The sequence below is a fragment of the Tetrahymena thermophila genome (genome assembly GCF_000189635.1).
Source record: "Tetrahymena thermophila SB210 genomic scaffold scf_8254815, whole genome shotgun sequence".
Lineage (NCBI taxonomy): Eukaryota > Ciliophora > Oligohymenophorea > Hymenostomatida > Tetrahymenidae > Tetrahymena > Tetrahymena thermophila.
In genome coordinates, this window is record NW_002476571.1 from 840,586 (window position 1) to 856,374 (window position 15,789).

Sequence of the window (15,789 nt, forward strand, 5' to 3'; positions counted from 1 at the left end):
AATAGATAATTTGATAAATTATGGTATCAATATTTTAGTTTGAATAATAATATTGTGTTCCAATACTGATTTTAAATGAAGATAATCATTAATCGTTTTACTTTGTATTGATTCTAATTAATATTTAAAGATAATTGAATTCTGACTATTTATTTATTGACTTTATCATTTCAAACAATTTTAAGTAATATATTTATTAATACTTAATTAATTTTTACTTCATTCAAGATTTAAAAATTATGGCAGAGAAAGAAAAAGAATAATCAGCCTTTGAAGACGAGGCAGAAAAATAAAAGTTCAGATAGTATTTAGAGAAAAGAAATGAGGTAGATAATATTAAAAAATTTATTATAGGATTAGATTGTCCAAGGAGTTTAATAAATTATTCTATCATTAAAATAATAGAGTTAAGTTAGAAAGGTCTTTTAAAATGGTAAGATGATGAATGGTTGTACATTAGAATTTGATACAGCATTCGGAATCAATTGTAGATAAATTTAAGGATAGCTTTCTATAATAGGAGATGGTAAAGATATTCTCAAATTATAGTTTTATTTATTTTTGCAGTTTTCATACTGATTATCAGTTTAAATTGAATTTTATCATTAGAAATGCAGTTTGAATAAATAAGAAGCTAATTAACCATTTAAATTCAATAAATTTTAAATTTAATAGGTTAGATCGTATTTAATGCTGCTAATATGATTGTCATTAAGGATTTAACATCGAAATAGTATCAATTTATTCAAAAGGAAAACAGATTTAAAAACATTACTTGCATGACGGCTCAATAGCTTAAAAATAAAAGCATTATTATCGCGGTCGGAGAATCATCTATGAACGATGACAAACCTGCAATGGTGATAAATTTATTTACATTTTTTTTTATAAATTAATAATGCAAATGATGTAATTTATTGCTATAAACTTGGAAAAGTGAAGAAAATATTTTAGTTTCATAGAATCAGTATTTTATTTTATAAGCTGTTTCTAGCAAGAGTGAATTGATTAATTGAATTTTTGCAAGCAAGAGTTAAGAAAGAAATAAACAAATAAAGAAAGAAAGAAAGAACTGTTGCATTAAAAGATTTATCAGGAGAAATATTAATTATTTTTTAAAATATACATTAGATAGTTGTTACATATTAGAATAAATGGCATGTTTTAAATTAAGGATAAAAAGGTGTAGTGAAATAGGTTAGCATCAATACTGAAAAATCTTATTGCTGTGGTTTAATTTTACCATAGGGATCTAACCAGCCAATTCTTAATTTTTGGAGCTATAAAAAAGATAAACTGCTAGCTACTATGCCAGTTAAAGCAAATCTAGCTAAATTCTCATTGCATCCTTCTAAGTCGTCAAATGTAATTTCATAGAAGGTTATTTACTTTTGAAAAAATGGTTTTTTAAATGAAAAAAGATTGTCTTGACAGGATAAAATTATTTTAGAATGTGGGAAGTATTCTTTTAAGAGAAGCAATTAAAAGAATCGCACAACCCTTTAGTGCCACTAAAGATTGAAAAGGAAAATCGTTTTTTAGATCATGTGTGGATAACAAATACTTCAGTGCCAACTCTTGTAGTATTAGCGGCAGGGAATTTAATTCTAATTCTATAAAATGACTAATTAAAAAGAACTGTAGAAATTGATGTTGCAAATTTAAATATTGTTGATGCACCAGTAAATCAAGTAAATTTAGGAGAAAACGATATTGAAGATGTATATGGATTACACAACGTTTTAGATGATATTATTAGGGATAAGGGAAACAAAGAAGGAACTAATGAGAAGGTTAATTATAATTTTAGTTTGAATAATTTTTAATAAAGATTTTACATAAAGGCTATAAAATAAGTATAAAATAATACTTAACTGGAATTTATAAGCATAACATCAACTAGAAGAGGATTCATTTTAGGAGGAAATAGAGGATGTGTCTGTATTTATGATATTGAAAAGAATTATTAAATAGTAAACATAATGAGTTTTGAAATGAAGTTTTAGAATAATGATGACCATAAGATTTTCTTCTTATCAAGCTCCAGCAATGATAGTATTATTTCGATAGCTTCTTATGAGCCCGCTGGTAGTATAACTTACCATTTACTAAATACATATTAGCTTGATACAGAAGTATCTCCAATCCAACCATTTTTCACTGCTGGTTTCCATACAAAAAAAATAAACGGAATTACAACCTCAATTACTAAAAACATATTCGCGACATGCTCTGAAGATAACACAGTAAAAATATGGAATTATTATGAAAGTGAAAGTTAAGAAAAGAGAGGTATTATAAGTCAATATTTCAAAGAAGAACCATTAAGTGTTAGTTTGCATCCTTTTGGCATGTTTATTGCTGTAGGATTTACAAATGGATTTAAAGTAAATAATATTTAAAAAAAATTAACTTGCTAATTAACTAATTTAATTTTAGATTTTTGCTATTTTAAATGACCAACTTTATCCTTTGAAAGAAGTCAACCTCACTAATTGCAAACTTGTAAAATACTCTCATGGTGGTCATTATTTGTTAACAAATGAAAAAAATACAATTCTTATTTACGACACTATTTACTATGAAGCTTAATAAGTAATTTATTTACAAAGATTTATCAATTAATAACTTATTATTTTACTTAATGAAGATTCTAGAAGGTCATCCTGCTTTAATTAGGGATGTCTGTATTACATCTAATGATATTTACATTGTTTCTACTTGCATGAATGGGTATGTTTTTTGCTGGAATATTTTAGAGTCTACTTAAAATATACAAAAAACCTTTGAGCACCAAGAAAATTCAATTTATAATTGCATTTACTATGACTTGGATGTCTTAAAAAAAGAAGGAGAGCAATCTGATGAATCAAATTTGTTCGTTGGCTGCTCAAACGAGAAATATCTTAGTATTTATAAAGAAAGATGGAAAAAAATTGTAGCTGAATTCCCAGTTACAGATTGCTATGTCACTAGTCTAGTGGTTTCAACATAGCTAAAATGCATATTTTTAGGTATATTTTTATCAAATTTATTTAGCATTAAATAAAAGCTGAAAGCAAAAACAATAAAATAAATATTATGAAGGTACTAATAAGGGTAGAGTCAGAGTCAGTGTTTGGCCGTTAGATGATGACGCTATGGAATATGAATAGTATAACCCTAATACTGTCTAGGTTATGTAAAAGATTCCAGATTTCTTTGAAATCGCAGTACACTCATCAGCCATTACTCAAATGGTTCTTTCTTATGATAATCAATACTTATTCACAGGAGATGAAGATGGGTAAGTTTTCATGCTAAAAATAGCTGACGTATTTGAAAATGGAGAACTCATCGATTTTAAGAAAAACTCAGCAACAAATTCTAAAAATGAGGATAAACTCAGAATAGAATAAACTTCTAATGACTTATTCCTTGCCAAAATTTCCAAAATCATGGAAAAGAATGAGCTTAAAAAGAAACTTTAATTCGAAGTTGTAAAATTAGAGTAAACCAAGAAAATAGAAACTCAAAAGCTTGACAATATGTACAAGTAAAAAATGGATGCAATCAATAAAGTAAAAATTTTATTTTTTGATTAAATAATTTAAATAATTTTGACTATTTTTTTTAAATTGAAATGAATTTGATTAAAATTTTAAACAAAAATATAAAAGGACTTTTAAATCACGATGGAAAGTGACATGAAAATGAAAGATACATTTGTGTCGAAATCGAATGACGAATATAATAAATTGTATGAGCAGTTTGTTACAGAATAAAAAAAATACAAATAAGATATTGAATAATTGGAATAATTGCATAAATAGAAAATTGGTATTTAACTTTAAATTAAAAGACTCTTATTTAACAAGAATTCTTTAAACTAAAGAGTATGAAAACTAAAGAAACAAAGACTTAGAAGATGAAATTGAAAAAATTAAGCAGAAACATAAAGATGACTTATAAAATTTGCTTAATTAGCACAAAGAAGACTTAAAAAAGTTAAAAGTAATTAATTTCAATTTTTTCTTGGCAAAATTAAAAATTTTTTTTTTATAGATGAATTTCTATGAGAAATGCCAAAAAATATAAGTAAAATACTCAAATGTCGTTGATAATACTAAAAATTTTGGTAACGCATTTATCACTCGTTTAGAGAACTAAGATGTAGAATATGAGAAAGAAATAGATGAAAAGATAAAAGAATTAAAGGAAGAAATATCTAAGATAAAGAGGGTTAATGAAGATCTTGAAAAGAAGAATCAAGATCTTATAAAGCAGTATGAAAAGTTAAAACGTGAGGATGAAGATTTACAAAAAAAAATTGATGAATAATTGAAACGCCACAATGAAATTAGAATGGAAAATTTAAAGAATGACCAAGATATTCTTAAAATGTAGCATTAATTATTAGAAAGATTATAAGTTATTGATAGCAAGGAAGAAACATGTAAATAAGCTAAAGATGAACAAATTAATCTTGAAAACTTTAGATACATGTTAAACTAGAAAAAGAAGAGCTTGCAAAACGAAAAAGGAAATCTCTTAGATAAAATAACAAACAAAGAAAAAAATCTAAAAAATATGTTTAATGAATTGATTAAAGAATCTAATTAAAATGAACAAAAGTATTAAGATCTTAAAAAATTGAACGCAGAAATTAAAGTCTTAGAAAACTCTATTAAAAAGTGCGAAGTCGAGATATTCTTTAACACAAATAAACTTACCTCATTCTAAAATGTAATTTTTATTTTAACAATTATTGAAATTAATTTTTAGTTTAATTAATTGATAATTTTATGAAAATAATTTAGTAACTACAAACAATTATGAAGAGCTAAGAAAGTGTCACAGTAGTAGGTAAGAAACTTTATGACATGCTAGAGAAATCTAAGAACAACGAGGAGTTTAATAAGTATTCATCTAAAAAGGTTATTTCTAGTAAATTATCAAATTCTGTTAATTATTTAATTTTTAATTTATTAGTAACAATATTTAACTAAATAATATGGCTTTATTTAAAATGAGATATTTACAGTTTTTTAGCAAGATCTCAAAATATTTATTTGAAAATTTTTAATATAACAAATTAATATTATAATTTTAACTCTAAGCAACTTAAAAGAAATTAATTTTATTTAAAGATTTCTTCTTTTCATTGTATTTAAGTATAATATTTAAAGCTTTTTTAATTCATACAGTAAATATGCAAACATTGAATGTTTTTTTAAAAGAAGTTTAATAAATATTTTAATTAATCAAATAAATATTTATTAATAATAAAAAAACCTTTTTTCATCAAATTTTTTTATTTTTATTCAAATTATTCTCTAAATTAACTTAGATGAAGATATTAAGGAAATCATTAAGATGAAACAAGAAAAACCTAACGAGGTCAATGATGAACTTTTAAGATAAGGAAGATGGATGACTAAAAAGCTTCATTTAATTAAAATTACATCTGATAAATTAAAATAAATTCGTGGAGATAATATCAACACAATTTTGAATTAGAATACTAAACTCATCGAAGAGTGCAATTTGTTGAGAGGTGAAAATGAAAGATATAGAAAAGAAATGAAAAAAATTGAGAAATTACTTGCAGAAGCTATTAGAAAGAGGCAAAAACTTAGAAACTAATCATCTTAAAACCCAGCTTAAATGAAGAAATTGATAGAGAAATATGATGAAAATGAAGAAAAGCTACAGAGTCAAAAAGAAAGAATTTCAAATATTAAAGTAAATACAAATCAATAAAAATAACATAGAAATAATTGGTTTTTATTAATTATTATTAGCAATCAATAGAAGAAATTGTAAGCAAGGTTGATGAGTCATCTAGTCGCTTACCAGCTATAAATAATAAAAAGTAATCAGATTTTTTTTTTTAAGTTTTTTATGTCATATCTAATTTAATTATCTAGGGGAGCAGGTATGTCGATTACTGTTAATTAGAGTGGCCTTTCCACAGATATAAGTTAAAGTAGAATAGGAAAATAAGGTATTTAGGCCTCCTCTACAAAAGATAAATCAGTTCTCTCTTAATAAAATAACTAATCTATTATAGGAACTAACAACCCTCAAGGGCAAGTTCAGTATCCAGAAACTGTGGTTGAAAATCCTTTAGAGCATGATAGACCAACAACTTCCGAAATGGGAAGAAAGAAAAAATTAAATAACATTATTACTAATAATAATTGATTAAAAATTATTTTGTTTTTTTACTTCTTAATTTATATAAAATAATCATAAAAATAAGATTTCAATTGATATAAAATAAAAAATCTTGTGATTTTAGTTAAAAATGAAAAACAAACTAAATAATTTTAGTTCAAAAAAAAAATTGAATTTGTTCATTCATTTTTCTGAAAAATCATTTTGATGATAAATTTTTAAAAAAATATTGTCAAGGTTTTATATGAATGAATATTCTAAAATAAATATCTAGATTTAACTAAAATTTGTGATTCTTATTTATATTTTATAAATTATTATTAAATATTTAACTTTGATAAAGTTTTTGTTTTTTAATCGAATTTTTTTGAATTTTATAAAATTAATTTGGGAGATATGATTAAAAGGGCTTTAAAAGATATTGAAATCAGATAAATTTAAGACTTGGAAAGTATTCAAGACTTGAACTCTGTGGAAATTTTTAGATTCTTCACTTAAGAGTTGGTAATTATATTTGTGAATCTACATTGCTGTCAATATTTATGGGTATTTTAGCAAACAGGTCTATGATTATTTAAAAGATTAAGTTTAGGACTAGCTAAATGGAAAAACTGTTTATATTGACACGAGAAGATTCAAATAAGAAATTAAATATGATTAAATGATGGGATTCCATGATTTCAGTGCACAAATCGCAGACTGGTTTTATTTATACGCTAAGAATATTACTAATCTTCATATCATACTTGACAAGTAAGCTAATTTAGTTAGAAATATTTATCAATTCATTAATTGGCTGATAATATATTTTAAGAGTATCGAGCTAACTAACTGAAACAGATATTTAATTCTACACAGGATCTTTTTCTTGCTTTAATAACTTAAATGTTTTGGAGTTTTCAACTGGAGGAAAGACAGCCATGGATGTAATCGTTTTAAAAAAATATATTGATTGTTTTTATATATTTTAATTTAAAAATAAATCAGCTTTGGAACAGTGGAAATTACGAAGATGCTCACTTTTATGTTAAAAAACAAGTAAAAAATAATTTTAATAAATCAATGGGCTTAGCTGCAAAATAATTGGGAAAATAGCTTGAAAAGATGGCTTTCAAAAATAAATTTACTCTTCATACACTCAGCTTAGATCTTTATAGGTAGGTATTCATTTTAATTTTTTAAGTGATAAAATTAAAAAATTTAATAATAAATAGATGGTCTTCCTGTACTTCTGCTGACACTTCTTTCCTCTTTAAATGCTTAAAAGAGGTTTTAGTTTAATGTACTTAGATTAAGACCTTCTACCTGAATCTATATGGGTAAATTTAGAACATTTCAAGCATAATACAATAAAATTTTTTTTGTTTCTATGAAGATGGGTAGGTATTATTGATTACAAGTGCTTTGATGAATTAGCAGCCACTTTTAAGGCATGTTTAACTAATTGTCGATAACTGGAAAATATAGAATTACATTTTGCATGGTAGAATTTAATTAATTAATTAATTAGTAAAGTTCTAAATTTTCAATAATTTTGTAGGTGTTAAAGTCTTACTTCTTGGCAGGCTTCGATATCTCTAGCAGAATCTCTTAAATATATTTCATAATTAAGCACACTCAGAAACTTTACTTTAAATCTAGGAGGGTAAGTAATTAATTATGTTTTTAACAAAAATTAAATCACTTATTTTTAAGATGGGGTTAGGAATCATCAGTTGTACCTGAGACTTTATTTGAAAATCTGGCTTCTCTAATTCTAAATAATCCTTTGAGTTCATTATTTCTGACATTTGGAAAGTTAATTTATTATTATTTTGACATCAATCATAAAACCAATTTTGTAGTTGGAAGAATCCTCTGAAAATAGAAACCACGTTAGAATGTCTGGAAGCTATGCTCATGAAGCTAGTCAATAAACCTAATTTCTATAGACTTGGATTAGATTTATGGGGGTAATTTAAATTAAAAAACAAAAATTTCAAAATTCAAGGTTGTTTGCTATAATAAAAAGATGGACTAATGGAAGCGTTAAAGGACTGCTTTGCCTAGCAAAAGCATTAGTTAAAATCAGATAAACTACAGATTTATAAGACTTGAGCATTAATTTTTGGGAGTATTTGTTTAATATCTAACTAAATATTATACTTTATTTGAGAGTTTAACTTTAAAAAAAATACAGATGGCAAGGAATCATAAATCCAGAATGTGCAATCGAACTCATACTTTAAATTTTAAACCCACCGTATAAGAAAAACACTTTAAAATATCTCTCTCTTAATATGAATGCGTAATAATTATGAAAATAATATTTCTAGCACATAAATATTTAAATTGTTAATAATTATAAATAGTTGGTATTTGAGTAAAGAGCCATGCATAAAATTTTTTCAGTGTATAAGGAAAATGGAAGCAGAGAACCATTTAGAAAAATTAAATCTAAGCTGTAGATTTGAACATCATTTAAAGAAGTATAAATTCAATAACCCAAACGGAAGAATATTTGGTAAAAATGTAATAAAATTAATTGCATGTAAAGATCAAAAATATTAAAAGGCTGCTTCCGTTTGTAAAGCAATAAATAATACTCAACTATTCTTAACAGATAAAATGTAAAAAGACTTTTATAAGCTGTGTTTTCTACCTAGCTTAGACAACATAACTTAAATCGAATTACCTCTTTCATATAATTTATAAGGTTGAGATCTATATTTATTAATTTTAATTATTACGTATTAATATTAATTATTATTTATAAAAAACATTTTATTCTGTTTTTAATTTAATTAAGAATAATTTTTATCTTATTTATAAAAATTTTATTTATTTTAATTTTATTGTTTTTTTTTCAAAGAAAACTTCAATTTGAATTTGAATGATAAAATAAATTTTATTTATTAAAAATTTAGATTAAAATAAAATAATTTGGATAAATCAAAAGAGAGCGATTTATTTTCATAAAATCAAAATTATTTTAAAATTAATTGTAAATGGTTAGTTGGTAGTTATTTAATTTCAAAATTATTAACAATAAACTTATAACTTTCATTTTTAAAGTAATTTTAAAATTTTTAAATTCTTTTAATAAATAAATTAGATTTAAATTTTTAAACTTTTTTAAAACAAGATCAAGGGTATAATATATTTTATTATATGTTATTTAAAAATATTTTTAAGCTTTGTATAGTTTAACCTCAAAGTTTAGGTTTAACATAACAAATAACTTTGTATTATCAAATTAAAAACTTAACTTCTGAAAAAATATTTTATTTTGCAACTAGCAAATATTTTAAATGTATTGAATAAACCAATTAAAAAAGTTTTAACATATTTTTTTGCATATATTTTTAGTAAACAATTGTATTTATAATATACATAAGAGAAAATCTATTGAGTAGAATTTTTATTTATCTTTATAAAAAGACTTTGTAAGATGGTAATATAGGGATAAAAAATAATAATTGATTTATATTATTTGAGTTATGATAACTAATTAACTATGAATATTGATATAATAATTAAAAAATCATTAGAATAGAAGAAAATTAATGTTCAAAAGAAATGGGTGAGAAAGATTTAATTAGAGAGGGAGTAATTTAATGAGAGTATAATGATCAAATATTTAATTTTAATGAAAAAAAAAAGATTATTAGGTATTAAAAATCATGTAGTGTATTTACTGTTGCGGATTTTTAATATTATTATTCAAATATATTTTAAGTAGAAGATTTCTAAATTCTTTAATAAAACTATAATAAAATGATGAGATAGTTAAGATTGCTTGTTCTTTATAATTAATTAATTCAAATAATTTATTTATATTTTAACTAACAATAAATAATATTCATTCATTAATGGAGCGCATAAATACTATCAGTAATTAAATATCTAACAAGTAATCATACAATGATTTTTTGATAGTTAATGAATTACCATACTAGAAGGTCTTAGTAGAACTAAATAACACTCGCAGAAATAATGCAATAAATACTCAGATGTCAAAATAACTTATGAATATTGTATAAGATCCTAATTATAAGATTGTCATTCTCAAAGGAACTTATGGAAAAGCCTTTGGATGCGGAGGAGATGTCAAGGATTTGTATTCTTACATAACTAATCCTGATAAGACTTTGCTTTTTGATTACTTTTTGACTGAGTTCTAAAACAATTATTGTTATTATTTACTCAATCATATGGAAAATTGTGGATCTATTGCAATCTATGACGGATTTACTATTGGGGAGGCTTTTTTGTTAAGTTGCTATTCTAAAATAAAAATCTGCACGGAAAGAACTGTGATAATGATGCCAGGTAAATACAAATTTTACACATAAAGTTTTAATTCAAAAGAAAACAAACACATTTTTTATAAAATCTTTATCAGAAGGATAAATTTATTTAAAAGTTTTTAAATTAATTTTGTGAAAATTAACTAATTAATTAGCTAATTTAAATTGGTAAAAACAGATTTAATTAATTTATAAACAACTTTTTTACATTTAATTTAGAATGCAAAAATGGCCTTGTAATCTATACCCCATAATACTTCTATGGATTAAAAAATAACATTGGAACATACCTTTGGATGACAGGAGAGCAAGTAAAGGGCTATGATTGTATCAGATTTGGTTTAGCTGACTTTTATATTTAAAGTTAATTTTTAACTTAGATGGAAAGAGAACTTATATTGGCTTAAGATATGAATCAATGTAAATCAATTTGCTAGAAATATGCTGATATGTCTGCAGACTTTATCTAATATAGCGACAATACTAAATTATTTGCTTACATTTAAGATAATTTTGAGTTGAGAGATTTCAAAGATTTTTGGAATAACTTGCTCAGAAATGCCCATTAAAAAACAGACTTAGAATTATAAAAATTTTCTTTAAAGTGTTTGCAATAAATAAATCAAGCAAGCAGAATTTCCATAAGATTTAATTTCAATCTTCTATAAATGTGTTCTTTGATGATTGATGTTGAAAAATTTAACCTTCTTTAAATTAAAGCTGCAATCAATGCAACATTTTTATACAAAGATTGCATTGAGGGTTTGAAAAAAGCAGTTGTCTAAAAAAATTATCAGCCTTAATGGTCACATGAATCATTCCTTGACGTTAAAGACTCTGAACTATTAAAAATTAAAACTACTGACGAATTTATATAAAATGAGAAATTAAGGATAGATTTACTAATGTAAATAGCAAGATAGATGATGAATAGAAAATAATCTATTATTTTACAATAAAATTATTACTAATTACCTTAAATTATTTTTGATGACTGATTAAGTTTATTAATTTATTAATTGACTCTTATATATTTTTATAGTATTCTATAAAAAATACCATAGATTTTCACTTTATTTTCAAAATAAATTTCATATTTTTTATATATTTATTTATTATAAAATTTTTATCCATCTAAAAATGAAAAAGTAATTTTAACTATAAAAAGATAGGAAAGATAGTAGACTGATTAATTATATTTAGATTTAAAATGTTTTTTATTTTTTGAAAATTTAATTATAAACAAATAAGAGCTAATTATGAATGAGTTAATTTAATTAATTAATTAATTATATTTATTTGATAAGGTTTAATTATATTTAAAAGGAAAATGATATTAATTAATAAATGAGTGTTTTAGTTTTGAAAAAGAGGAATCAGAAATATTCTAGATCTTCAACGATTTCCTCATTATAATCAACAATTTCTTCAATTTCTTCAGAAATAGTTTTATCATCCTCTTTGTTATCTATTGTGGATTTATCTTATTTATATGGTGCAGGTTTTTGTTCGAATTTTTATTACTTGTTCTAGGTTGAAGGTAGGGAGAAATCATTCTTTTTAGATGAAAAAGGATCGTCCTTACTTCCAAATTTATCATCTTTTTTGCCAAAAGGATCGAATTTTTTTCCATAGATGTCTTCATTTTTAGATGAGAAAGGGTCTTCCTTCTTTTTCGAGAAGGGGTTTGAAACACTTTTTTTATTTAGATCAGAATCTTTTGGGAGAGACCACAAATCTTTTTTATCATCTTTAAGTGGTTGAGGTTAGTTAGATTTTTTATTCTTGTCAGAAAAATCATCTAGATCATCGAAATCATCCAAATAGTTAAAATCGGATTATTGAGGTTGTTTTTATGTTATTGGTGGAGGCAAGTAATTTAAATTGGATGATTTTTAATCTTTTTTAGTCAAGTCAATCAATGGTTAAAGAGTAGTTTGCTTTTTAGTATCAAGTGGAGAGTCTTTGAGACTATGCTTTTTTTCTGCTTACTGAGTAAATGTTTGGGGAATTGAAAGCATGGCATCTTTAGAAATTAATGACTGGCTATCTTCCTTTTTATATTTTTAATGTTATTCTAAGCTGGGATTATCTTATAAACCGCTTATTTAATTCAGAGTCTGTTTAGAGAATGTACTTTTTGTTTATATTTTTTCCTATGATTATTATTATTCTATGGTGTTCTTTGTAGGACTCTAGTTTGTAGTTTTCTTTATTGTGAAATTCTAGTTTTGTAATTCTTCGCTTTTGCCTTTGTTAACATTAAAACTGTCTTTGCGAGATCTTTCTACTTCACTCATAACTCTTAGCCTAGAGCTGTTATTCTAGTCAATTTTATCATAGGATTCTTTGAGTTTTGCTTCATATTTGGCAAAATCGAGTTCCTCTCTGAAAGACTCTTCAATGATATTTGTTCCACCAATTCCAGTAAAAGCCTTTTTGTCTAAGCCGAAATCCTAATACATCTACGATTTTGTGAGTTCAGCCTAAAAAATATTAGTTAAAATAAATAAAATTCTAACTTCAATAAAATATTTGTTACTTTTTCAAGAATTTGTCTATCTCTATCCTAACTTGGCTTGTGCCCCTTAAATTGAGTAAAATCTATAGACGCATTCGATATATCCCAAATATTTTCAAATTTAAATGAGTGATTTTTCTTTTCAACAACCTCAGTTTCTCTTTGATATTAAAGAATTTCTTGTCTTCTCTTCTCTCTAAGATCCTTTAATACATCAAAAAATATACATTAAAAATAATTAATAAAATTTAAAAGTCAATATTTATTTTACATCAAGTTCTTTTTAGAATTAAGGTTTTAAAGAGGTAGGACCTGCTGTATAACTTGCTGGGGCATTTAAATGATAGTGATTAAACTCAAGGGGTTGGCGATAGTTCATTTCGTATCTTTATTTTCTAGCCTCATCAAGAAGATCTTCATTTTCTTTGTTAATTTTTCTTAACTCCTTTATCTTTTCTTCTAAGACTTCAATTTAGTTTTGATAAACTTAGATTTCATTATTGAACTTTTTAAGATTGTCAACTTAGCTTTGCTTGTATTGATCAACTAGTTTCTTTTGTTCTTCGAGAGCATTCTTAAAGAAATTAACCTCTTCGTCTTTTATTTTTAGTTTCTGTTCAAGGTTTCTAGATGAATCCTGATCTCTCTTGTATGAATCACTTACAGTTCTAATATTATCTCTTAGTTGCACTAATTCAAACTCTTATTCTTTCTTTTAACGCCTTAGTTCATTCAACTCATCAACTAATTTTCTGTTCTCTTCTGTAAGCTTTTTTGTCTAATCAGTCAACTAAGCAGCTGTTTCCTTTTTGATTTATCAAAATAAAAATTCATTTAAAATATTTTTTTACTTAAAAATAAATTCACCAACCTTCACTTGCTTTATCTTGTACATATCTTCATCAAGGATTCTCTTTTTTTCAATAATTTCTAGTTTTTCAGCCTCTAAATCGCGATGAGCCTCCAGTTTAGTGTAAGCTAAATCATTTTGATATTTCTTTTCGATAATTAAAGCAGATTCTTCAGCTTTTTTAATCTTTTCTTTGAGTTCCTACTCTAAATTTTCAAGCTTTTATTTCTGGATTTTGAGCGTTTCATCATTTAAAATCCTTTATTTATCAATTTCATCTTCTCTCATCCTAAGAAGTTCGAAGTCTTTTAAAATTCTTTATCTATGATCATGATTGATGGATTCAATTTCTTTCATTTTGTTAGTACATTTCTCTAGTGTATCTTTTTCCCTTTCTCTAAGCTTAGTGAGTCTATCCATGTAACCCTTCTCGAGTTCTTCCCTGTATTCACTCATTAATTTACGATATTTTTCCTACTCTTCCATTCTTACAGCTGCCATTTCAAATTCTCTTATTCTTACAACTTCTGCATTCATTTCAGCTTTAATCCTGTTTTCAAACTCCCTCTTAAATCTAATTTAATTTAAATACATGAAAAAAAGAGAAAGAATTTTAAATATATTCAATAAATTTATAAAGAAAATCAAATATATACCTCTAGAGTCTTTCTTCAATCTCATGGGCTGGAGTGTTTATTTCTTATACTTTTTCACGATATTTATGATCAACAGTATTGAGACGCTATTCCAAATTAAAAATAGCATCAGCGTGCTCTGTCTAAGTGGCACAGTTAGTTTTAGGTACATTTTTGACATTATTCAAATATGTTTCAACCATAGTTTCTAAAATTGAAATTTTTGGATTATCGATATTTTTACAATTCATGATATCAAGTATCTCAAATCTTTATAAAATTTTGTTGGCATATCCACTTTCAGGCTAAAAAATACTATTTGAATAGCTGTAATCATTTTTATCAAAATATTCAGAAACAATACTTGCCATAAGCCTCATGAGCAAAGCCTTATGTTGATTCTTTTCATCATGAATCTTTTGCTAAACTTATTAGACTTTTTATGATTTAACTAACTTTTCAATCATTTTATGTCTCATCTATGCCTTAACAGAATTGAGCATACCAGTATCACTGAAAAGATGAAACAGCTTTTCCTTATATTAATCATTATTATCTTCTCCTTATTCCATTTTTATTTTGAATATCTCCTTCTTAAAAATAAATATTTCAGAAACTAATCGATTTAATTAACAGATTTGGAAATATTGATAAATAATTTATTTTTTTTGAATTTTATATTCGTAAAAATCAAACACTTTATTTATTTATTTATTAATGATTGAATAGCAATTCCTACATTCATTAACTCATTCATATAGCATATATGAATATTCACTGTCTTTAAATTGAAAATCTGCTCACAAAAATTAAATTTAATTAGAAATGCATCAATAAATCAATCAATCAAATATTAAAAGCATTATAAACAACTCATTAAATATAATTCATTTAATATCTTTCAAATGATATGAAACTTATATCTTTTTGCATTTTCCTTTTATTTTTAAATATCTTTAAACCAATTATTTAAATTCGAAATGCATCTATCTATCTATCAATTTATCTTCATTCATTTTTATAAAATTATCTTGCCAATTAATCTGATAAGAAAATAATTTATTTATCAATTTTATAAATTAAAATAAATATTTAATAGTAATTTAATCTTAAAAAAATAAATAATTTCCTCAATATAATATTAAAATTAAGAAATAAAATTATTTTTACTTTAAAATAATAGATTTATTATTTTAATTAATTAAAAATATTAAAAGCTCAACAAACAATTTTTTTTTAATGCTTTAACAATTAAATTTAATTTGAGCTAAAAAATAAAAACAATAAATTCTTAATTAAAAAATTAAAAATGTATAATTCAATTAAATATAAATT

At 24.2% G+C, this 15,789-nt stretch overlaps 4 protein-coding genes across 4 annotated transcripts; 3 read left to right on the forward strand and 1 right to left on the reverse strand. All coding sequences in view use genetic code 6, as the record gives it.

The window, feature by feature from the left end:
- Positions 1-239: 239 nt before the first annotated feature.
- On the forward strand, positions 240-6,186 carry TTHERM_00214710 (WD domain, G-beta repeat protein; the record flags this gene model as incomplete). Its single annotated transcript, XM_001007167.2, has 16 exons — positions 240-326; positions 406-526; positions 676-860; positions 1,132-1,365; positions 1,422-1,793; positions 1,845-2,387; positions 2,440-2,595; positions 2,651-3,014; positions 3,088-3,560; positions 3,660-3,819; positions 3,875-3,993; positions 4,045-4,725; positions 4,800-4,926; positions 5,330-5,724; positions 5,784-5,854; positions 5,910-6,186. 16 exons carry the CDS (start codon positions 240-242, stop codon positions 6,184-6,186), a joined length of 4,365 nt encoding a protein of 1,454 aa, XP_001007167.2.
- Positions 6,187-6,491: 305 nt separating this feature from the next.
- Positions 6,492-8,888, forward strand: TTHERM_00214720 (hypothetical protein). Its single transcript, XM_001007168.2, has 12 exons — positions 6,492-6,659; positions 6,715-6,912; positions 6,974-7,085; positions 7,147-7,316; positions 7,374-7,478; positions 7,535-7,642; positions 7,700-7,804; positions 7,855-7,956; positions 8,004-8,111; positions 8,171-8,272; positions 8,339-8,446; positions 8,511-8,888. The coding sequence occupies exons 1-12, from the start codon at positions 6,556-6,558 to the stop codon at positions 8,857-8,859; spliced, it is 1,671 nt and encodes a 556-aa protein (XP_001007168.2). The 5' UTR covers positions 6,492-6,555; the 3' UTR covers positions 8,860-8,888.
- Positions 8,889-10,010: 1,122 nt separating this feature from the next.
- TTHERM_00214740 (enoyl-CoA hydratase/isomerase) lies at positions 10,011-11,446 on the forward strand (the record flags this gene model as incomplete). Its single annotated transcript, XM_001007170.3, has 2 exons — positions 10,011-10,470; positions 10,668-11,446. 2 exons carry the CDS (start codon positions 10,011-10,013, stop codon positions 11,444-11,446), a joined length of 1,239 nt encoding a protein of 412 aa, XP_001007170.1.
- A 378-nt stretch (positions 11,447-11,824) lies between these two features.
- On the reverse strand, positions 11,825-15,026 carry TTHERM_00214750 (hypothetical protein; the record flags this gene model as incomplete). Its single annotated transcript, XM_001007171.2, has 5 exons — positions 11,825-12,934; positions 12,991-13,173; positions 13,241-13,774; positions 13,841-14,393; positions 14,476-15,026. 5 exons carry the CDS (start codon positions 15,024-15,026, stop codon positions 11,825-11,827), a joined length of 2,931 nt encoding a protein of 976 aa, XP_001007171.2.
- Between the last annotated feature and the right edge of the window lie 763 nt (positions 15,027-15,789).